Source organism: Hyperolius riggenbachi, chromosome 3 (assembly GCF_040937935.1).
Source record: "Hyperolius riggenbachi isolate aHypRig1 chromosome 3, aHypRig1.pri, whole genome shotgun sequence".
NCBI classification, from domain to species: domain Eukaryota; kingdom Metazoa; phylum Chordata; class Amphibia; order Anura; family Hyperoliidae; genus Hyperolius; species Hyperolius riggenbachi.
The window spans coordinates 441,918,017-441,942,801 of record NC_090648.1 but is presented as its reverse complement, the minus strand read 5'-3'; the positions used below and the strand labels follow the sequence as shown (position 1 = coordinate 441,942,801).

Sequence of the window (24,785 nt, the reverse complement as noted above, 5' to 3'; positions counted from 1 at the left end):
TCGCAAAAAGGGAATATCTTCCTATTTCTGATCTTTCCTGTTGGATTACAAATACTCATCATATACATAAAGGCTATTTATTGAAGAATGCAGGGAACTGGAATTGCTCAAAGGAATCATCATACAGAGACATACAAAGGAATCAGATGGCAAGTAATATTTTTCTTCCTAATTTCATGGCTGTGTCATTCAGTCTCTGGTCAGATTCATTATTCCATTGTAGAAGAAATGAGAAAAGATTCTATTGTAGCAAATATAGCAAAAGATCTGGGATTAGATATTAAACAGCTCTCATCTAGAAAACTGAAGATTATATCACGTGTGTCAGAGAAATATTTTTATGTGAATCTGGATAATGGAAATCTGTATGTGAAGGACAGGATAGACAGAGAGACACTGTGTGGGGCAGCAGCTACCTGCTTCCTCAGCTTTGATGCTGTGGTTGAAAATCCTTTTGATATTTTTATGGTAAAGGTAGAAATTCAGGACATCAACGACAATGCTCCTGTGTTTCATCCTGACACATTCACTGTGGAGATTATTGAATCAACAGCACCAGGAACACAATTAGGAAGATTTGCTTTACAGAATGCAGAAGATCCAGATGTTGTACTTAATGCAGTGCAGTCATACAAGCTCAGTGATAATCAGCACTTTTCATTAAATGAAAATCTGAATCCAGATGGAAGTAAATTACTAGAGCTTGTTCTGGATAAGCCTTTGGATAGAGAAACCCAAAGTGTTCATCAACTGACACTGACAGCATTAGATGGGGGGAAACCAGTGAGATCTGGATCTGCTTTTATAAAAGTTGTTGTTACTGATGCCAATGACAATTTCCCTGTATTTTCACGACAAGTCTACAAAATCAGTGTGAGTGAAAACACTCCAGTGAATACAACAATAGCGACTGTAAATACAACAGACAACGATGAAGGTATTAATAGGCAGGTAACATATTCCTTCAGCAAAACATCAGGAAACATCCATGACACAGGAACATTCAATATCCATCCAGTAACTGGTGACATTAAAACAAACAGTAAACTGGACTATGAAGTGACCACAAGCTATGAACTCTCTGTACAAGCAAAAGATGGAGGTGGACTTGTTTCTCATTGCAAGGTATTGATAGAAGTAATAGATGAGAATGATAATGCTCCTGAGATATCCATCACCTCCGTATCTTCCCCTGTTCCTGAGGATGCTCCAGTTGGAACAGGGGTTGCTTTTATCCAAATCCATGATCTGGATTCTGGAGTGAATGGAGAAGTCGATTGCAAACTTGTGGAAGAAATGACATTCAGTTTACTGTTGTTATCAAGTAGTTATTACAAAATCATTACTACAGCCCTTATAGACCGAGAGAAGGTATCTTCTTATCACATCACAATATTGGCCACTGACAGAGGATCTCCTCCTCTTTCTAGTAGAAGAACCATTACCATTGACATTACAGATGTTAATGACAATCCACCAGTATTTATGAAAACTACTTATGCAGCTTATGTACCAGAGAACAATTTACCTGGAGTGTCAATATTTGGTGTACATGCTTCAGACTTAGATTCTGGGGACAATGCTAAAGTTTTTTATTCAATTCATGGAAGTACCGAGGGTCTCCCACTTTCAACGTACCTGTCCATCAATATAGATACTGGTGTTCTTTATGCACAGAGATCATTTGATTATGAACAAAATAAGGAATTTGTGCTAATAGTAACTGCTAAGGACAGTGGCTCCCCATCTCTAAGTAGTAATACAACAGTAATCATCCATATAGTGGATCAGAATGATAATGCACCAAAAGTTTTATATCCTTCTCCAGAAAGTGGTGGGTCTGCTGCATTTGAGATGGTCCCTTTCAGCTCTGAGCAAGGTTTTTTAATAACAAAGGTGGTTGCAGTTGATGCTGACTCTGGACATAATGCTTGGCTTTCCTATCACTTCACACAAGCAACAGAACCATCTCACTTTACTATTAATGAACAAACAGGAGAAATCCGGACAACACGCATGTTTCAAGAAAAGGATTTACTGAATCACAAAGTTGTAGTGATGGTAAAGGACAATGGCGCTCCCTCTCTTTCAACTACAGTCACATTAAGTCTTCATGTTGCAGATAACATCCAGCAGGTGGCTCCAAAATTAAGCAATCAGGCCAATGAAGATTCCCAAACAAATTTGCAGCTGTACTTAGTCATTGCCCTAGCCGTCATTTCTTTCTTTTTTATTATTATAATAATGTTAGTTTTTATTTCAAAATGCAAGCAACCAAAATCCATCCCATCATTTGGTGCTCTGACCACAAATCTGTACCCAACAGTTGACCCCAGGATCATGTCTATGTACAGTGATGGGACTTTATCACTTCCCTATTCCTATAATGTTTGTGTGGCCTTGGATTCTTGTGAAAACGATTTTACTTATGTTCAGTCCAAACAAGAAGTTCCAGTGGAAAATCTAATTGATGCTGATGATTCAGGAGTTGGAAATGAAAGCGTAAAGGACATTGTATCTGCTAATAATGCATTGCAGGTGAGTATATAAAGTTTACATCCATGTGTCTGTGATTGCAGTCTTATATACATAGCTTCTAAATTTGTGTAGGGCAAAGGCTATGCTGCTCCTTGTGGAATCACCAAATGAGCATTGCTTTTAGTCTCATGAAAATCCAGGAACAGTTTCCACCCATTTCATAAGTTACATAAGCTAAATACAGACATGCAATTTTACAGCAAGGATGAGGACTCGATCCCTCAGATGACAGTTCATAGCCAAGTATCATACAAACTCATTGCTAGCATACAGGATGGTTATGGAGGGAGTGTGAAGAGACAACAAACAGTGGACCATGGTGGGCAGGGGGAGTGGGAAGAACAATGTGCTTGGCAGTAACTCATGAATTGCAGGTCACTAAGAATCCTGCTGCATGGCTGAGAATGAGAATGAGATCTAGTATGTTTACAAAGTTATAGCGATACAGATAATTTAGAATATACGATTTGCCAATCCCTGGTCATTTTATTTCACATGTACAGTAATCTCACAAAAGCTAGTGCACCTGCTGAACTATTAAAGTGTTAGGCCCTGTTCACACTGCACGCGTTTGTGTCCGTTTTTAAGGTACGCGTTTTGTGTGCGTTTTGCGAGGGCCAGAAAAATCAATGCAAAGGTATGGCCCTCGTTCACATATACGCGTGGCAAACGTATGCGTGGCAGAAACGCATAGTTGGATGCATTTCTGTGCGTCGCGCACAGAAACGCATTATAATGAAAGTCAATGGGCGCGCACTAAAAACGCATGGCATGCGTTTTTGTATGCGTATTCGGAGGTGCGTTTCTCGTCGGAAGTGTAGCTGACTCTTCCAGGTATGATCAAAAACGCATAAGGAAAAAACGCATACAAACGCATTACAAAAACGCGTACAAACGCGTACAAACGCATGCGTTTTTCCAGTGTGTTTACTACATGCGTTCTGCACGTTTTCCACACGCACATAATATGAACAGGGCCTTAAGAATGATTAGAAATAAAAAGAACAACCCAGAAAATACCCAGAGTCAAAGTACAGTACACTCACACACTCACACTTCTCACATTTTTGTAAATATTTTACTATATCTTTTCATGGGACAACACTGAAGACATTATTTTCCAGCACTGCCTTAAGGGCCTGTACACACTGCTGCGCTTGCGTTGCGTTTTTAAAAACGCATGCGTTTTTAAAAACGCAAGGTCTTTTGAAAAATAATGAAAATCGTGATGACTTGTACACACTGGTGCGATGCGTTTTAAAAAAACGCAAACGCAGTGCCTGCTGCGCTTTTTTAAGCGCAGCGCATGAAAAACGCATTAAAAACGCGCTTGCGTTTTTGCCTGCGTTTTTCAGAAGTCAGTATCCCAGAAGACTCTGCAATCTCCTGATTCCTGTTGAAATGTAAACTAGAAAAAAAACAAAGGATTCTTTAGCCAATCAGCAATTACAAGAAAAACGCAAACGCACAAAAAACGCAGGCAAAAGCGCATGCGTTTTTAAAACTACAGGCACTTTAAAAACGCATGCGCTTGCGTTTTTGCCTGCGTTTTTCAGTGTGTACAGGCCCTAACTCTCTTGGGCATGGAGTTCCTCCATGTCAAAGCTGGTGGATGTAAGAGACCTCACACTCCCCCACCTCCCATTTCATTTACAAAAATGTAAGAGGTGTGCTCACTTTTGTGAAATACTGTACTTTGAATTTGAGTATTTTTGAACTGTTCTTTTTCATATTAAACAGTTCAGTATTTCATAAAAACAGGATCATTTTACTTTGTAGAAGTAAGTAGAGAGCTTTCTGAGAGCTTTTCAAAAAATGCTCCCAATGACTTGCATTAAAATCGCGGTAACATCACGGTAAAATTGAGGTAAAATTGCATGATTTTTCCGTGATCGTGATTTTACCACGATTTTAATGTAAGTCAATGGGCGCGTTTTTTAAAAAGTTCTCAGAAAGCTCTGGAGGCCAATAAGCGCTCAGAAAAGCTTGTCTAGTGTGTCTGAGCCCTTTATAAATTAAAGTCTAGGTTTGACAGATCATTTATGTTGTCCAGTGTTCTCCAGTTTTCAGTATTGTTCTTCAATGCTAGCATATTAACCAAATAGCATTTGCTACGTCTACCCATGCAAACAGCAATTTTTATTATTAATTGTATTATTCATGTTAAACTAAAGAGACCTAGGTTTGCACAATACAGTTTTGTATCATGAAGTGTTTTACGTGTACTGCTGATTTTAATTGTTATTTTAATTACTACTTGTAGCTGTTTTTTTTATCATTTCTATCAAGATAGATAAGCGGCTGTATTTTTAAAACAATGAGATGTGTATTTCTAGTGGAATGTGTGCCCTCTGCCTGGTGGCACACTGCAATGTTCTGGAATTTTATGCAGATGGTCATGTAGAAACGTGTGCCTGCTCTATTATATTAGCTATCAGTGGCAGATATGAATATGGTGAATCGGTTTGCATGATCTTTCATAGATTACAGTGGAGAGTTTTATGAGTTGAATGTAATGCCAAGTATAAAATTGTGATACATAATTATAGAAAACTCATCCAAATTGATACAAAACTGACAGGACTGGAATGGAACTGTACAGAGTTATGTGTGAACCCAGCCCGAATCCAACCTTAGTGAGGTCTGTATGAACCTGATCTGTTAATCACTTACAGGAGTGGACTCTCAGTTTCTCCACACAGCTGCAGTTATAAACAGAGCTACTGCCACTTTCAACTGATGTCAGCTATTAATAAGTCAGCATTAATTTAGTCAGCAGGAACCTTGAGAGCAGAACTGGTAGCCAATCCAGTCACAGTTGGCATGATTTGTTTCCAAATAGAGATCGCTCGAACCTCAGATTTTGGGTTCGTGGACCGTGGACACAAACTTCCGCAAGTCCACGAACCGGCAAACTCTACGAACCGCAATAGACTTCAATGGGCAGGCGAACTTTAAAAACTACACACATTGTTTCTGGCCACAAAAGTGATGTAAAAGATGTTTCAAGGGGTCTAACACCTGGAGGGGGGCATGGCAGAGTGGGATACATGCCCAAAGTCCCTGGGAAAATTACGGATTTGACGCAGAGCAGGGTTATAATCCCTAAAGGGCAGAAATAACATTGCGTTCCTACATTGGAGGCATAAAGTGCTTGAAAACATCTTGCCTGTGTATACATGGATCAGGTAGTGTAAGTAGTGCTTTAGTACCCGTGTTTCCCCGAAAATAAGACACTGTCTTATATTAATTTTTGCTCCAAAAAGTGTGCTAGGGCTTATTTTTAGGGGATGTCTTATATTTCTGTGACCATGAACGACAAACTACAAATATTCTTGAACAAAGAAAATGAACGTTTGTTTTAAACGTTATAACATTCTGAAACATCAAACACACTTCCTGTTCCTGTACACTCTAAATTGTGTCCTCCTGGCTTACTGTGCTGCCTCAGTACAGTGCCAATCAGGCACCTGTCATGTGATCCCTGCACACAGTTGATAAACCTGCTGTGTGTAAGGATGACATGACAAGTGCCTACTCAGCACTGCATGATGTGTGTCCCCACTCTGGCCACCTTTTATTGTTGCTTATTGTACTGTTACAGTGCCGATCAGGCACCTGTCATGTCATCCTTGCACACAGCAGATTTATCAACTGTGTGCAAGCATGACTTGACAAGTGCCTGATTGGCACTGTGTGATTTGTCTCCATGCTGGCCGCTTCTTATTGTTGCTTATTGTAATGTTACAGTGCCGATCAGGCACCTGTCATGTCATCCCTGCACTCAGGTGATAAACCTCCTGTGTGCACGGATAACATGACAAGCGCCTGATCGGCACTGTGTGATTTGTCCCCAATGCTGGCCGCCCTTTCCTGCTGCTTAATGTAATGTTACAGTGCCGATCAGGCACCTGTCATGTCATCCCTGCACACAGGGGATAAACCTCCTGTGTGCAAGGATAACATGACAAGTGCCTGATCGGCACTACACAATGTATCCCCAATGCTGGCCGCCTGAAGTCACGTAGCTCGCCGTGTAAACAGTTCAAGCTCCGATATGGAAGCCTTGTAATTGGATGAAGCAGTCTGGGAGGCGGGATCATGCTCCTTTATTGGGCCAATCATTGCACACACAGTGTGGGACTACAAATCCCAGCTGGCCTGGCTAGCAACTGTCTGTGGGTTCTATCTATGCAGTGTCACCCACAAAGTCAGCTATGCTTTAGTAAGTTAAATCACAAATACAGTGAAAAGATATGAAATGATAATACAGAGTGTGCTGGGCCTGGCACAGTACAGTCAGCAACTAGGCCCAGCTGTGACAGGGCTGTATCTATGTCTGTCTGTGGTCACACACAAAAAAAAACACATCAGAGGAATATTAGTTCTCAAAAGAGCTGTTTTGGAGTGCTTTCAGCAACAAAATTCAGCGAGGAGCAAGCTACTGGTAATAACGGCCTAACTAACGCTTTCCCTATATCCAAATGTCTTTCCCTTCCTCTCACTATTGCAAGATCAGCAGACTGACAACATGGCCAATGCTGAAGCTTTTTTTTAGGGCAGGCGGGGGTCCGTGGGTGAGTGCAGCCTGATTGGTTGCCATGTGTCTTCTGACTGTGATGTAGAGGGTCAAAGTTTAGCCCAATGACGAGGTATAGGAGGCAGGTCAAACGCGCTGTATCCATCAGGCAAACTGTTCGGGCCATCTCTATTTTCAAACCATGGATACTGCTGTTTTCTTTTTTTCTCTCACTGTGTAACAAAAACAATTACAGTGAACATTTTTTGATGAGCATTGGCTGAATTACACTTTATTACCATACTGTCAATACATTTTTAAAATAAAAAAATTCCAGACTATTTGTCATAAAGGATAACAAAATGGCCTGTATTTAGTTCCAATCACAGCAACTATTACACTTCTTTATACGTATAATAAACCTTTGTTACATGAAGCTCAGTCTGTCCTTTGTCCTAATTTGTCTTTAATTCCTATATTTTAACATTAATACAAAGTTTATGGAAAGTATACAGTGTGGGGTTTAGTTCTGTTTTTTATCTAAGCCCATTTTTCACATTGACTCTCCAGCAACCGGAAACTACACTTATCCAGCATCAGGCAATCCCCGTTGGTGTCAGATAATGGGGGTTTTACTACATATATTATAATAAGGTATTGATAGATCTCTGTATCCAATTATTCAGATAAAGATAAATTCAGATTAGTATAGAACAGATTCAGATAAAGATAGATAGTAGTTCATACAAAGTTAAGATGTTAGTGTCTATCAGAAGCAAGGATCAGTTTGATCAGCTGATTTGCAAAGCTCTGATGTGCTATGATAATACAGTAATTCAATAACCGGATCAAACTAATCACATATTTCTCCAAATAATCTCATACATACAAACATCCCTTATATAAAATGCCATTGCAGATTTTTTTTGAAATATGTTAATTTTCAGGCACAAATCTTTGCTCTGTTTTCTAGTGATATGAAAACACCATTGAATTTTGTTTTTTAAAATAATTCCTTTTTATGATGCTATGGTGTTTTTAAAGATAATTGAGTGAGAACTTTGTAGACTAATCTTCGATTTTCAGCAGAAGGGACTAAAAAGACATTGTATATAAAATTAATACAGAATAAATCAATTGTATTTTACATACAGCAAAAGTAAAATTGCAATTATATAAATGTTATCTAAAATGCAAAGCATATTTATTTTTAGAAATTTTAAATGATTCTGAACTGAGAAAATTGAGATAAATATTTCAGCAGCTGTAGTTTCCTAGTTACGCCTCTGAGCGCCGCTGTTTGACCAATATGGAGAGAAATAGAGAACCAGAGATCCACTGGCATTATGATCTCTCACACACACTGCAAATCTGCAAGAAGCACACAGCCATTTTCTGGATTCTCTCTGCTACAATACAGGATCATTGCATTTCTTTTAGCAAAAAGGGGAATATCTTCCTATTTCTGATCTTTCCTGTTGGATTACAAATACTCATCATATAATATATATAAAGGCTATTTATTGAAGAATGCAGGGAACTGGAATTGCTCAAAGGAATCATCATACAGAGACATACAAAGGAATCAGATGGCAAGTAATATTCTTCTTTCTAGTATCATGGCTGTGTCATTCAGTCTCTGGTCAGATTCATTATTCCATTGTAGAAGAAATGAGAAAAGACTCTATTGTAGCAAATATTGCAAAAGATCTGGGGTTAGACATTAAACAGCTCTCATCTAGAAAACTGAAGATTGTGTCACGTGTGTCAGAGAAATATTTTTATGTGAATCTGGATAATGGAAATCTGTATGTGAAGGACAGGATAGACAGAGAGACACTGTGTGGGGCAGCAGCTACTTGTTTCCTAAGCTTTGATGCTGTGGTTGAAAATCCATTTAATGTTTTCATGGTAAAGATAGAAATTCAGGACATCAATGACAACGCTCCTGTGTTTTATCCTGACACATTCACTGTAAAAACAATTGAATTAGCAGCATCAGGAGCAAGACTTGCATTAAGGAGTGCAGAAGACCCAGATATTGGGCTTAATTCAGTGCAGTCATACAAGCTCAGTGATAATCAGTATTTTTCTCTAACAGAAGACATCAGTGCAGATGGGAGTACATTTTTAGAGCTTGTTGTGGAGAAACCTTTAGATCGAGAAACGCAAAGTGTTCATCAACTGACACTGACAGCATTAGATGGGGGGAAACCAGTGAGGTCTGGATCTGCTTTGATAAAAGTTATTGTTACTGATATCAATGATAATGTTCCTGTATTTTCACAACAAGTATACAAAGTCAGTGTCAGTGAAAATACTCCAGTTAACACAACAATAACTACTGTAAATACAACAGACAAGGATGAAGGTGTTAATGGGCAGGTTACATATTCCTTCAGCAAAACATCAGAAAACATCCACCACACAGGAACATTCAATATCCATCCGTTAACTGGTGAAATCAAAACAAATAGCAAATTGGACTATGAAGTGACCACAGACTATGAACTCTCTGTACAAGCAAATGATGGGGGTGGACTTGTTTCTCATTGCAAGGTATTGATAGAAGTAATAGATGAGAATGACAATGCTCCTGAGATATCCATCACCTCCATATCTTCCCCTGTTCCTGAAGATGCTCCAATTGGAACAGGTGTTGCTTTTATCCAAATCCATGATCTGGATTCTGGAGTGAATAGAGAAGTTGACTGCAAACTTGTGGAAGAAATGCCATTCAGTTTACTATTGTCATCCAGCAGTTATTACAAAATAGTTACTACAGCCCTTATGGACCGAGAGAAGGTATCTTCTTATCACATCACAATATTGGCCATCGACAGCGGTTCTCCTCCACTTTCTAGTAGAAGAACCATTACAGTTGACGTATCAGATGTTAATGACAATCCACCAGTGTTTATGAAAACTACTTATGCAACTTATGTACCAGAGAACAATTTACCTGGAACCTCAGTCTATGGTGTACATGCTTCAGATTTAGATTCTGGGGACAATGCTAAAGTTTTTTATTCAATTCATGGAAGTACTGAGGGTCTCCCACTTTCCACATATCTCTCCATCAATATAGAGACTGGGGTTCTTTATGCTCAGAGATCATTTGATTATGAACAAAATAAGGAATTTGTGTTAATAGTAACTGCTAAGGACAGTGGCTTCCCATCTCTAAGCAGTAATACAACAGTAATCATCCATATAGTGGATCAGAATGATAATGCACCAAAAGTGTTATATCCTTCTCCAGAAAGTGGTGGGTCTGCTGCATTTGAGATGGTCCCTTTCAACTCTGAGCAAGGCTTTTTAATAACAAAGGTGGTTGCAGTGGATGCCGACTCCGGACATAATGCTTGGCTTTCTTATCACTTTATACAAGCAACAGAACCATCTCACTTTGCTATTAATGAGCAAACAGGAGAAATCCGGACATCACGAGTGTTTCAAGAAAAGGATTTATTGAAACACATAGTTGTAGTGATGGTAAAGGACAATGGTGCCCCCTCTCTTTCATCTACAGTCACATTAAGTCTTCTTGTTGCAGATAACATCCAGCAGATGGCCCCAAAATTAAGCAATCAGGCTAATGAAGATTCTCAAACAAATTTGCAGCTGTACTTAGTCATTGCCCTAGCTGTCATTTCTTTCTTTTTTATTATTATAATAATGTTAGTTTTCATTTCAAAATGCAAGGAACCAAAATCCACCCCATCGTTTGGTGCTCTGACCACAAATTTGTACCCAACAGTTGATCCCAGGATCATGTCTATGTACAGTGATGGAACTTTATCACTGCCCTACTCATATAATGTTTGTGTGGCCTTGGATTCCTGTGAAAATGATTTTACTTATGTACAGTCCAAACAAGAAGTTCCAGTGGAAAATCTTATTGATGCTGATGATTCAGGAGTTGGAAATGAAAGTGTCAAGGGCATCGTATCTGCTAATAATGCATTGCAGGTGAGTATGTAAAGCGTGTATGTGTGTGTGATTGCAGCTGTCTAATATATATATACACTAGCTGATGGCCCGGCGTTGCCCATGTATGTTTTTGGCTGTTGTTGGCTCTGCCCACTTTTTCTAACCCTAATACACAATTACTCAATGATTTAGCTGGAGAGCTTTGCGGCTTTTGGCATCAACAATTTGCATTGAAATGAAACAAATCTGATTAGCTGTTTGTGGCTCCATCCTCTTTTTTGAATTTGAACCCCAGTCACCCATTGACCAACTGTACAAGGTTTGAGGCTTGTGCCATTAACCGTGCAAGAATGGCAGCAATTAAATATTCCCCTTGAAAATCAAGAGGTGAATTTTGATTGGCTTTTTTAAGGCTCCACCCACTTTTCTGAATATTAATCCCAGTCACCCAGTGACTAACTGTGCAAAGTTGGAGATCCCTACCATTAACAGTGTAAGAATGGCTGCAGTTTACGTTTTCCCAGTGAAATTTGTATTTGTCTCCTCTCACTTGTTGGCTATGGTCATAAAAAAATCTACTGTACTAGTGACAAAGGCTATATTGATTACCTTTGCCCATTGGGTTCTGCAAACAATCCCAAGGGCAACAGTTTGGGGCCGGATGCTATACTGATGCATTGAAGTATGCCAAAGCTAAAATCTGTGAACTATTGACCATTTGTATCTCTTGACTGCTCTCAGAAGCCACTTTCTGCTACAAAAGTGTTTTATAGTTGTAATTTCTTATCAGTGAGGGTCACACTGTAGTCACTTTCTGTCAGGACTGAGTCAGCCACTTACATACGTGATTTTTAACTCTTTCAGGCAGAGAAAGAAAAAAGGAACGCAGCCTAGTTATGTGTGTGCTTGGCACTGTACATACCCATGTCTATCTCATCATGTCACACGTCACTTCGGGTATCCTTAAAGGATCCAGTGTGTTGGATCCTTAAGCAATCCTTAAGCAATGTTGGGCGGCCACTGTACACACAGTGATTTTTTTTTGCAGATTGAAAATGGACCTGTATCCCAGTGACTGCATTTGTTTATCCATTTTCAAACAGCACACATTTGTATAAAGTTACCTTTACAATGTTATCATCCCTTGCCATGCTCTCTTGGTTTGTGGTTAATAACATGTTTCTTACAATATTTAAAATAAGGGGATGAAGGGAGATCAACATGTGACAAATGACAATGTTACTACTGAATATTGTCTGACTACGTTTCCCGTTTAAGTAGATTTTGTATTTATAGAGGCCAAATATTTTGAGCTGTACACTTTGTCAGACTGTTAACTTAGTAAGGTGACATAAGTGGTCAAGCAAATCAAGAGCATTAGTGCAGGATCCTGGATGACTCAAGCCCATAGACCCAAAGACTATGTCAAAGAAGTGGATAGGTTCCACACAATGTCTGTAAAAGGAAACTAGTGGCTAGCCCAGGCATTGGCAAACTCGGCCCTCCAGCTGTTACGGAACTACAAGTCCCACAATGTCAGACTCCTGCAATGCATTGTGGGACTTGTAGTTCCTTATTAGCTGGAGGGCCAAGTTTGCCCATGCCTGGTCTAGCCACTGGTTGCTTGGTTTCTATTTTTACTCAATTAAGGCTTTATTTCTGCAATGGACATTGTTCAGAATCCATCCACTTCTTTGTCATGGTCCAGCAAACCTAGATTTTTTCCTAACAAATGCTTGTTCTTGGAGAAAGTTTACCACCTCCACATTCCATCATATCAGAACATAGTAGAGTTGCTGACAGATTAATGATAACATAACTTTAAAAACCGGAAAAAAACCCAGTCCAGGTTTGTTGGATTATTTATGTTGTCCATTGTGCATAATGAAGTGTTTAAAGAGGAGCTGTTAGGTATAAGGTCTCAGAGAAAAAAAACACATATCAGTAGCTAAATATTGGCTGTACTTACATTACATATGCATTTCACTGTCCACGTTTGGATTTCACAGAATTTTTATATAGTATTTGCAGAGAATGATGCTCCTGACAGCTCATGGCAGTTTCCATGTTTGTCTGTCTCCTATGAAGCCAAACGTGTCGTCATGTCCTCCCTGCTTCCTGATGAATCGACTCACAAAAAAGATCCTAATGGTTCATGATCCGGACAACACTACTGTGCAGTGAATATTAATTAGCCATGTGGCTAGGAACAATAGCGGCTTCATGCAGTATACTCTAACGGAACATATGCCGTGATTTTTCAGTGCTGTGAGCTGGGCTGATTTACAAGCTGCTGTAACTTGAGCCTGTAACATCTCACTAGCAGCCGAGGGGAGGACCCAAGGTGGGAAGAAGCAGCCCCAGAATGCTTTGCAGTATGTTTTGCGGCCTCTCGTACTTTTAAGAGCTTGGGAATAACAGCCTTGCTGTTCAGCACACATCAAAAGTAAGAGAGATTTTTAACTTCAGTATTGCCTTTTTGGCTTCCTTCTAAACTGTTTAACACAGGAGAAGAGAGGTTTAAATTAGCCTTTGCAGCCTGACAGTTACACTTTAAGTCTACTGTTGATTTTTATACTCATAAAAAACCCAGCTACAAAGAATAATAAAAATATTAATTATATCGTTTCTATCATGGTAGATAAGCCTATGGTTGACTGCAGTGTTTCCCAAACCATGGGACGTGTATTTCTATTAGAACAGTAGTGGTGCTTTCTGATGGTGGCACACTGCCACTGGAATTTATAATACTAACATTTGTATAGTGCTTGAGAGCTGCAGCCACTTAAGGCCTCACCTAATAAACCACCCCACATTGTCAGGGAGTCTTGACCAATGGCTCCTTACTGAATAGGTACTGGCTTCAGCCAAGACAACATCCAGTAAATTTTGTGCAGGTGGTAGATGACAGGTATACAGAGAATATGGCTAGTCAGTGTGCTTGATTTTTGTAGATCACAGTGGACATTTTTATGGGTCAAATATTCGGACTGCATGCTAGCAGTGTTGGTGAGCTGTACACATGGGTATGTTTACTAATATAGGTAGCATTTGTATCCAACTTCTCTTTATTCCATAACTTGATTTGACGAAGGGCAACAGGCCCGAAACATTGTGCTGGTTTGTATGTTGTATTGCCGCATTTATAGAATAAAGAGAAGTTGGATGTAAATCTGCTCAGGGTCGAGTCCTGTATGGGAATTTCTGCATGCTTTGGACTATTGAATGAGAGGCTTGATGGACCTCTTGCCCTATTAGGCCTCCCCCGTGATCTACAATTACACATCCCTGAAGCTGGTGGACTCCTTATTCACACTTGTTAGTCAATCACGGGGCTCATAATCACTACGAGATCCAGTCACAGTGGTAATAATACAAGGTTTCCTGGCAATGAATTCTGCACCTGTGTGCCTTCTTCTCTCCTCTTGCTGTGAGTTTTAGTTTTTGTTAGATGAGTGATCTGAAATAGATGCAGTGGCCCAGCTTTATTAATCACTATTAAACTTAATGTGGGTACACAGTGCACATAAAATGTAACTTAAGTTACTCAAACTATGTAAGATGCATTACTGTAACTGTACTGTAACTTGTATCATACACACAACAGCTCTGATGCTTGTGTAACATGTGTACTGGCTGACTGAGTTAGTAGTAACATTTACCGTAGAAGCAATGTTTTACATTGTTTCCACAATGTGGGTTATGTTATTTATGTTATCCATGTGATATAATCTGCATAACTTCAATTAAACCTTTTTTCTTAAGTTTAAAGGTGGTAAGTGAATATTGGCCACTGTTTCAGTCAGTGTTATACATACACAAATATTACTAAATGTCTCTTTCTTGTTGTCATTCATATCTCACCAATATTTTTATTTTATTTTTTTAGAATTGTTTTTGTTTGTTTGTTTGCATGGAGCAAACATAATGATATAGATGAAAGTAAATATCATCTTACATAAAATCACAGTAATTAGTTTTAGGCCATAAAAAATGAACGTAGCAAAAGTTCATACTGGAAAATGTAGACAAATGTAGCAGAGAATTACAATGGACCGCATTTTAAATTTCTTTTCTGGTGAAAATTAAGAAAAAATTATTTCATGATTTTTTTTTAATCGTAACAAAATGTAACATTATGTAAACATTGTGTTGATTACAGTCACGCATATATTTAAAGAAATGTATGCTACACTGCCACTGTTAATGCAGGTGTTATGTAATAATGCACTGCACACAGGGTCGGACTGGGACACTAAGGGCCCACCAAGGAAGTTTCAGCCTGGGGCCCACCCCCCCCCCCCCCCCCATTTTGGGCTCACATACACATGTACTCTAGAAATTTTGCATGATTTTATGATAGGGAATAGATTGTGAGCACTTCTGAGGACAGTCTCCAATAGGGATATGTCCATATGCAGCGCGCGCAGCAGCAACGATAAATGAGTGTCACCACGCACTGGAACATGGGCGTGGTCATGATGGGTCATGGGCAGACTAAAAAAAAAAAACACACAAAATAAGTAGCCGTGTTATTCACAGAGATTAGGTCCGACCAAATACATTTTAGATAAAATAATCAATTAGTTACATGCCTCATGATAATTCATCATGGGCTTGATTCACAAAGCGGTGCTAACTGTTAGCACGCCTGTGAAAACCCCCTTAGCAAGTCTAAACAAGCTTTTCGCGCATAAAACTTTATGCGCGTAAAACTTTACGCGCGCACTGCACAGAGCGCAGGGCGCTCCGCGCGAAGTGCCCATTACAGCCTATGGGACTTAGCGCGCATAGGACTTTGCGCGCGCAAAGTTAGCGCGCGATCTGATTGAGAAATCCGGTGCTAATCTACTTAGCACCCTGGTTAGCACGTCTAAAGACTTTAGACGTGCTAAGTAGGTTAGCACCGCTTTGTGAATCAAGCCCCAAGTAGTCAAATGGCAGCAGATTTTCCAACAAAATGCAATCAAATTGGCGGCAGATATCCCCACAAAATGCAATCAAATTGGCGGCAGATATCCCCACAAAATGCAATCAAATTGGCGGCAGATATCCCCACAAAATGCAATCAAATTGGCGGCAGATATCCACACAAAATGCAATCAAATTGGCGGCAGATATCCCCACAAAATGCAATCAAATTGGCGGCAGATATCCCCACAAAATGCAATCAAATTGGCGGCAGATATCCCCACAAAATGCAATCAAATTGGCGGCAGATATCCCCACAAAATGCAATCAAATTGGCGGCAGATATCCCCACAAAATGCAGTCAAATTGGCGGCAGATATCCCCACAAAATGCAATCAGTTTGGCGGCAGATATCCCCACAAAATGCAATCAGTTTGGCGGCAGATATCCCCACAAAATGCAATCAGTTTGGCGGCAGATATCCCCACAAAATGCAATCAGTTTGGCGGCAGATATCCCCACAAAATGCAATCAGTTTGGCGGCAGATATCCCCACAAAATGCAGTCAGTTTGGCGGCAGATATCCCCACAAGGATTTGCAGCCAGCGGCAGCAGCGGGAATCACTCAACGGGATCGATAGCTCTGCGTGCCGCTGCTGGTCGGGTCTCCTGCACTGCACTGTCCAATCACGCTTGATACTGTGAGAAGTACTGTGAGAGTGTGATTGGACAGTGTCAGTGCAGGAGACCAGACCAACGGCACACAGAGACCAACCAACAACCCACCGTCCCTGGTCTGGTGGTGATCCCTCCCTCTCTCCCCTCACTCAGTGACAGTCTCCTCCACTCTCCTGGCTGGGCTGAGTGAGTCTCTCCTGTCTCCTCTCCTCCCTGGCCATATCCCCCAACACTACACATGCACACAAAGAGTCCACCGTGTGTGCAGGGCAGCTGAGCCTGACTGGCAGGTCCCGGCAGACGGCGGTGGGCATCAGACAGTGTGGCTGCGGCGAGCGGCTGCCTCTCCCTCAGGCCCAAAGTGTCCAGGCGTTCCCCCTGCGGGCTGCTGCGTCTCCAGCCAGGCCTCTGTCAGTCTGTCTGGCGCCAGGCGGCGTGTAGCGATGGTGCTTGTCGTCAGAAGAAGGCTGATGCCTGGAGGCCCCAGGCTCAGGCCTGGCTGGTGGTGGGCTGGAGGCCCCAGGCTCAGGCCTGGCTGGAGATGGTGGGCTGGGGGCCCCAGGGCAGGCTTGGCTGGCTAGTGGTGGGCTGGGGGCCAAGGGCCTCAGCAGTGGTTATAGGGACCTGGGGAAGAGAACAGTGAGGGAGGTAAGGTTGCTCACAGACATACTACATACATGCATACATATTAGTACAACTTAGTACTAGTACCTAAAATGTCCAGATGGAACTGGCTCTGGCTGGTGGGCTGCCTGCCTGCACTACACCAATTATTGCAAGACGGTGGTGGTGGGGGGGGTGGAGCTTCATTAGTTAGAATTAGGAATTACAACATGACTGCCCATATTTGTGACACACCAGACCTCCGTCAACCCACCACCACCACCCACCCAGGCACCCACAGACAATCTCTGTAACAGCACCTGGCCTGACTAGAGTCAGTCAGGCCAATCCACCCACCTTGATGCTCGGATCCTGATCGGAAATCCACTGTCCAGGGGTCCTGCCTGGGCTGTCCCACTCCCTCCAGTCGCTTGCTCCGTCCTCTCCTCCTCGGTTGCCTACGCCTGCGGTGATACCGTACAAGTTGTCTTTCACTGTCAGTGCAATGCGTCACGTGCATAGTAGTGAATGCACTGACAGACGTCTTACCGGGCCTGGCTAGCTGAAGTGGGTGGGCAGGCCGCGGCACTCGGCAGAACAGTGAGCAGCGTGTGGACAGTCCGGACGTCACGTGTGACGTGCCCATGCGGCTTCGTGGCGTGCACGGACATCCATCTCCTCCTCCTTCAGTGTTGAGACTGGTATGCGCGCGCGCGCTGTATTGATTATCGGCCGGCCGAGGGTGGGGGGCGGGAGCTTTCAGGGGGGCTGCCAACATACTGGCTGGGGCTGGAGCCTGGGTAAGCCCCAGTGTGGCCTCCGGACCTTAACATCACTGGTGCAGGCTCAGCCGCACGGATAGGAGAGGGGGGGGGCACACACGGGCACACACACACACGCCACACACACACCACACACACACCACACACACACCACACACAAAAAACAACTAAGGGAAAGACACACATATCTAAAAAGGGGGGGGGGGCACACACACAGAAAGAACAGCTAAGGGAGGGAGTCAGATACACAGAAAGAACAGCCACAGGAGACACACACACTAAGGCAGTGGCACAGAGAAAGAGCAATGCAGGGAGACACACACCTACACAATACTACCTTCTCCCCAGCATTTGTCTGGACTCTGCATTCCTCTGGGTTAATTAGCTGCATCCTCCGATCCTCCGTGATGGCTTCCTGGCTGTCTCTCTCGCTGTCAGTCTGTTCTCCCCCCTCCTTACCCGATACAGCTCTGCACAGCAGCACACTTGATTTCTCTCCCCATCAGCCCCATTTCTCTCCCCACTCCCAGCAGCATCGCGGGCAATTCAAACACTGCTGGGGGTGGAGCTACAGCGGCCACATCAGTAGCAGGCGACAGAGCGAAGGAGCAGAGCGGCAGGTTACTATGACAACCCTGGCCGCAAGCTGGCTGCATATACAGGCATAGTAGAGCGCGGCCGCCGCTGCTTCGGTTAGGGGCACCATGACGATGGTCACTACACTACGTGCCCTGAGGTTCGGGGCACAGTGGGCGGGGATCCGGAGTGCTTTAGATCTTCAGCGCTAACCACGCCGCTGGGTGGAGGAACACTGCAGGGCCCCGTAGCAGCTGCTGATTATTGCTACGCCACTGGGGGGGGCCCTGTGGTCATGTGACTGTGACGTCACATCTCTTAAAGGGGGCCCACCGAACTTTACGTCGGTAGTTCGGTGGGTCAGTCCAAGGCTGACTGCACACACTGTGTTGGGATACTGTAGTCCATTGGATCACATCGCTCAGGATGCACTGTGAATGTCGCATAGACTTAAAGTTGCAGAGCAATTTTCTGCATTATAATGCCTCCATTACATCACAATGCAACACCCCACTGTGAGCTTAGCCTGAAGTTGAAAAATCTCTGCTCACTTTTTTGGTGAGTTGAAAACAACATTTATTTTGTTATTGACAATAATTTGTTTTGTATAATGCTATGGCATTTTTAAAGAGAAACTCTGACCAAGAATTGAACTTTATCCCAATCAGTAGCTGATACCCACTTTTACATGAAAAATATAATGATTTTCACAAACAGACCATCAGGGGGCGCTGTATGACTGATTTTGTGCTGAAACCCCTCCCACAAGAGGCTCTGGTACCGTACGGTACTCTGGGCAAACTGCCACAATGTAACAATGACACACACAGGAAATGGCTGTTTATAGCTGTCTGTTAAAGCCAGAACAGCTACATAATCTGCCCACAGTAACAATGTCACCATGTAATACATGTCAGAATGTGAATCTGGGAGAGGAAAGATTTTACAATGAGCAAACTCTGACTAAATCATGTATACATAATTATTGTAAAAATTAAGCACCTTTTTATATTAAATTATTTTCACTGGAGTTCCTCTTTAAAGATGATTGACTACAAAAAAAAATTAGACAGACTATTTAACAAACATTTCTACTCATCGTTAACTATCAGCAGAAGTTACTGAATCTTTTTGTTTTGCAATACATGTAAAACAAGGATATCATGTTTTACCTACATAAAATATAAACAACTATACAAATGATAACTAAAATGTATTAATCAGAAATATACAAATGATTTTGAACTAAGAAAATATAGAGAAATTATATCTCAGGACCTGTAGTTTCCTAGTTACGCCTCTGAGCGCCGCTGTTTGACCAATATGGAGAGAAATAGAAAACGAAGAGATCCACTGGCATTATGATCTCTCACACACACTGCAGATCTGCAAGAAGCACACAGCCATTTTCTGGATTCTCTCTGCACATAATACAGGATATTTGCATTACTTATTTTCATTTATAATAGTGGATATTTGCATTTCTATTTCTGATCTTTCCTGTTGGATTACAAATACTCATCATATAAACAGGAGCTATATTTTTGAAGAATACAGGGAACTGGAATGGCTCAAAGGAATCATCATACAGAGACATACAAAGGAATCAGATGGCAAGTAATATTTTTCTTCCTAATTTCATGGCTGTGTCATTCAGTCTCTGGTCAGATTCATTATTCCATTGTAGAAGAAATGAGGAAAGACTCTATTGTAGCAAATATTGCAAAGGATCTGGGATTAGATATTAAACAGCTCTCATCTAGAAAACTGAAGATTGTATCACGTGTGTCAAAAAAATATTTTTATGTGAATCTGGATAATGGAAATCTGTATGTGAAGGACAGGATAGACAGAGAGACACTGTGTGGGGCAGCAGCTACCTGCTTCCTAAGCTTTGATGCTGTTGTTGAAAATCCATTTAATGTTTTTATGGTAAAGGTAGAAATTCAGGACATCAATGACAATGCTCCTGTGTTTTATCCTGACACATTCACTGTGGAGACCATTGAATTGACAGCACCAGGAACAAGATTTGCAAGGTTTGCATTACAGAAAGCAGAAGATCCAGATATTGCGTTTAATTCAGTGCAGTCATACAAGCTCAGTGATAATCAGTATTTTTCATTAAATGAAAATCTTAATCCAGATGGGACTAAAATTCTAGAGCTTGTTTTGGATAAGCCTTTGGATAGAGAAACCCAAAGTGTTCATCAGTTAACCCTGACAGCATTAGATGGAGGGAAACCAGTGAGGTCTGGATCTGCTTTGATAAAAGTTATTGTTACTGATATCAATGACAATTTTCCTGTATATTCACAACAAGTCTACAAAATTAGTGTCAGTGAAAATACTCCAGTGAATACAACAATAGCTACTGTAAGTACAACAGACAAGGATGAAGGTGTTAATGGACAGGTAACACATTCCTTCAGCAAAACATCGGGAAACATCCATGACCCAGCAACATTTAATATTAATCTGGTAACTGGTGAAATTAAAACAAACAGCAAATTGGACTATGAAGTGACCACATACTATGAACTCTCTGTACAAGCAAAAGATGGAGGTGGACTTGTTTCTCATTGCAAGGTACTGATAGAAGTAATAGATGAGAATGACAATGCTCCTGAGATATCCATCACCTCCGTATCATCCCCTGTTCCCGAGGATGCTCCAGTTGGAACAGTTGTTGCTTTTATCCAAATCCATGATCAGGATTCTGGAGTGAATGGAGAAGTTGATTGCAAACTTGTGGAAGAAATGCCATTCAGTTTACTGTTGTCATCCAGCAGTTATTACAAAATAGTTACTACAGCCCTTATGGACCGAGAGAAGGTATCTTCTTATCACATCACAACATTGGCCAGTGACAGAGGATCTCCTCCACTTTCTAGTAGAAAAACCATTACAGCTGACATTTCAGATGTTAATGACAATCCACCAGTGTTTATGAAAACTCATTATGCAGCTTATGTACCAGAGAACAGTTTACCCGGATCCTCAATCTATGGTGTACATGCTTCAGATTTAGATTCTGGGGACAATGCTAACATTTTTTATTCAATTCATGGAAGTACTGAGGGTCTCCCACTTTCCACGTACCTGTCCATCAATATAGAGACTGGGGTTATTTATGCTCAGAGATCATTTGATTATGAACAAAATAAGGAATTTGTCTTAATAGTAACCGCTAAGGACAGTGGCTCCCCATCTCTAAGCAGTAATACAACAGTAATCATCCATATAGTGGATCAGAATGATAATGCACCAAAAGTTTTGTATCCTTCTCCAGAAAGTGGTGGGTCTGCTGCATTTGAGATGGTCCCTTTCAACTCTGAACAGGGCTTTTTAATAACAAAGGTGGTTGCAGTGGACGCCGACTCCGGACATAATGCTTGGCTTTCATATCACTTTATACAAGCAACAGAACCATCCCACTTTACTATTAATGAGCAAACAGGAGAAATCCGGACATCTCGCATGTTTCAAGAAAAGGATTTACTGAGACACAAAGTTGTAGTGATGGTAAAGGACAATGGTGCTCCCTCTCTTTCATCTACAGTCACATTAAGTCTTCTTGTTGCAGACAACATCCAGCAGGTGGCTCCAAAATTAAGCAATCAGGCCAATGAAGATTCTCAGACAAATTTGCAGCTGTACTTAGTCATTGCCCTCGCCGTCATTTCTTTCTTTTTTATTATTATCATAATGTTAGTTTTTATTTCAAAATGCAAGCAACCAAAATCCACTCCATCGTTTGGGGCTCTGACCACAAATTTGTACCCAACAGTCGATCCCAGGATCATGTCTATGTACAGTGATGGAACCTTATCACTTCCCTATTCCTACAATGTTTGCGTGGCCTTGGATTCTTGTGAAAATGATTTTACTTATGTACAGTCCAAACATGAAGTTCCAGTAGAAAATCTTATTGATGCTGATGATTCAGGAGTTGGAAATGAAAGTGTCAAGGACATTGTACCTGCTAATAATGCACTGCAGGTGAGTATATAAAGCCTACGTCCATGTGTCTGTGATTGCAGCTTTATATACATAGCTTCTGAGTATGTGTAGGACAAAAGCTATGAGCATTGCTTTTAGTCTCATGAAAATTCAGGAACATTTTTCTCCCATTTCATAAGTTACATAAGCTAAGTACAGACATGCAATTTCACAGGCAAGGATGTGGACTGGATCCCTCAGTTGACAGTTTATAGCCAAGTATCATACAAGCTCATTGCTAGCATACAGGATGGTTATGGAGGAGGTGTGAAGTGACAACGACAGTGCATCATGGTGGGCAGGGGGAGTGGGAAGAACAATGTGCTTGGCAGTAACTCATGAATAGCGGGTCACTAAGGATCCTGCCTGCATGGCCAAGAATTAATCTAGTATGTGTACAAAGCTATAGCCATACAGAGAATTTAGGATATGTGATTTGCCAATCCCTGGTCATTTTATTTCACATGTACAGTATCTCACATAAGTTAATACATTTGCTAGAATATTAAAGTGTTAAGAATGATTAGAAATAAAAAGAACAGCCCAGAAAATACCCAAAGTCAAAGTCAAAATCTCACAAAAGTGAGTACACCTCTCACATTTTTGTAAATATTTGACTATATCTTTTACGGGACATAACTGAAGACATTATTTTCCAGTACTGCCTTTAATCTCTTTGGCATGGAGTTAACTAGAGCTTTATGGGCTTCCATTGGAATCCTCTTCCATTCCTCCATGACAAAGCTGGTGGATGAAAGAGACCTCGCACTCTCCCACCTCCCATTTCATTTACAAAGCATGTAGGAGGTGTACTCACTTTTGTGAGATACTGTATTTTGAATTTGAATATTTTTTAACTGTTCTTTTTCATTTTTAGCAGTTCAATATTTCAGAAAAACAGTAGGATCATTTTACTTTGTGAAAGTAACTAGTGAGCTTTCTGTGAGCTTTTTTAAAAAACGCTCCCAATGACTTACATTAAAATCGATGTAAAATTGTGGTAAAATCGCATGCTTTTACCGTGATTGCGACTTTACGATAATTTTAATGTAAGTCAATGGTAGTGTTTTTTAAAAAGCTCTCAGAAAGCTCTGGAAACCAAAAAACGCTAAGAAAAGCGCGTATAGTGTGTCTGAGCCCTTTATAAATTAAAGTCTAGGTTTGACAAATCATTTATGCTGTCCAGTGTTTTACAGTTTTCTGTATTGTTCTTCAATGTTAGCATATAAACCAAATAGCATGTGCTACGTCTACCCATGCAAACATCAATTTTTATTATTAATTGTATTATTCATGTTAAACTAAAGTGACTTAGGTTTGCACAATACAGTTTTGCATCATGAAGTGTTTTAAGTGTACTGCTGATTTTAATAGTTGTAATTATTATTTTCATTACTGCTTGTAGCTGTTTTTTTTATCATTTCTATCATGGTAGATAAGCCTTTGGCTGACTGTGTATTTTTTAAACTATGAGATGGAATGTGTGCCTTCTGCCTGGTGGCACACTGCAATGTTCTGGAATTTTATGCAGATGGTCATGCAGGAACTTGTGCCTGCTCTAGTATATTTATTAGCTATCAGTGGCAGATACCATGAGCAATATGGTGAATTGGTTTGCATGATCTTTCATAGATTGCAGTAGAGAGTTTTATGACTCGAATGTTCTGACTGGGTGCTAGGAGTATTGGTGGCTTGTGCATGTGGACAATTTTACTAGTAGAGGTGGTGCACTGACACTGTCAAGTATAAAACTGTGATACATGATTATAGAAAACTCATCCAAAATTGATACAAAAATGACTGGACAGGAATAGAATGGAACTGTATAGATTTATGTGTGAACCCATCCTGAATCCAGCCTGAGTGAGGTCTGTATGAACCTGATCTGTTAACCACTTACAGGAATGGACTCTCAGTTTCTCCACACAGTTGCAGCTATAAACAGAGCTACTGCTGCTTTCAACTGATGTCAGCTATTAATGAGTCAGCATTAATTTAGTCAGCAGGGTCCTAGAGAGCAGAACTGGTAGGCAATCTGGTGGCTCCTAATCACATGATTACTGTGAGCTCCAGTCACACTCAACATGATACAATGTTTCCAAACCATGAATGCTGCACTTCTATGTTTTCTTTTTCTTCTCTCACTGTGCAACAAAAGCATTAGTGTGAACATTTTGATGAACATTGCAAAAAGACAAAAGAAAGGAAACCGAGAGCCCTATATGATGTAGTATCGTTAGGAT

At 41.0% G+C, this 24,785-nt stretch overlaps 1 protein-coding gene across 1 annotated transcript in view; it reads left to right on the top strand.

Moving 5' to 3' along the window:
* The window catches only part of LOC137562392 (protocadherin gamma-B1-like), a 219,965-nt gene continuing 195,180 nt past the window's right edge, over positions 1-24,785 (top strand). Inside the window, exons 1-3 of the mRNA XM_068273730.1 lie at positions 1-2,538; positions 4,095-4,198; positions 8,587-11,029. Coding sequence (XP_068129831.1) covers positions 88-2,538; positions 4,095-4,198; positions 8,587-11,029 — 4,998 coding nt within the window. The 5' untranslated portion in view covers positions 1-87. The remainder of the gene's footprint in view (positions 2,539-4,094; positions 4,199-8,586; positions 11,030-24,785) is intronic.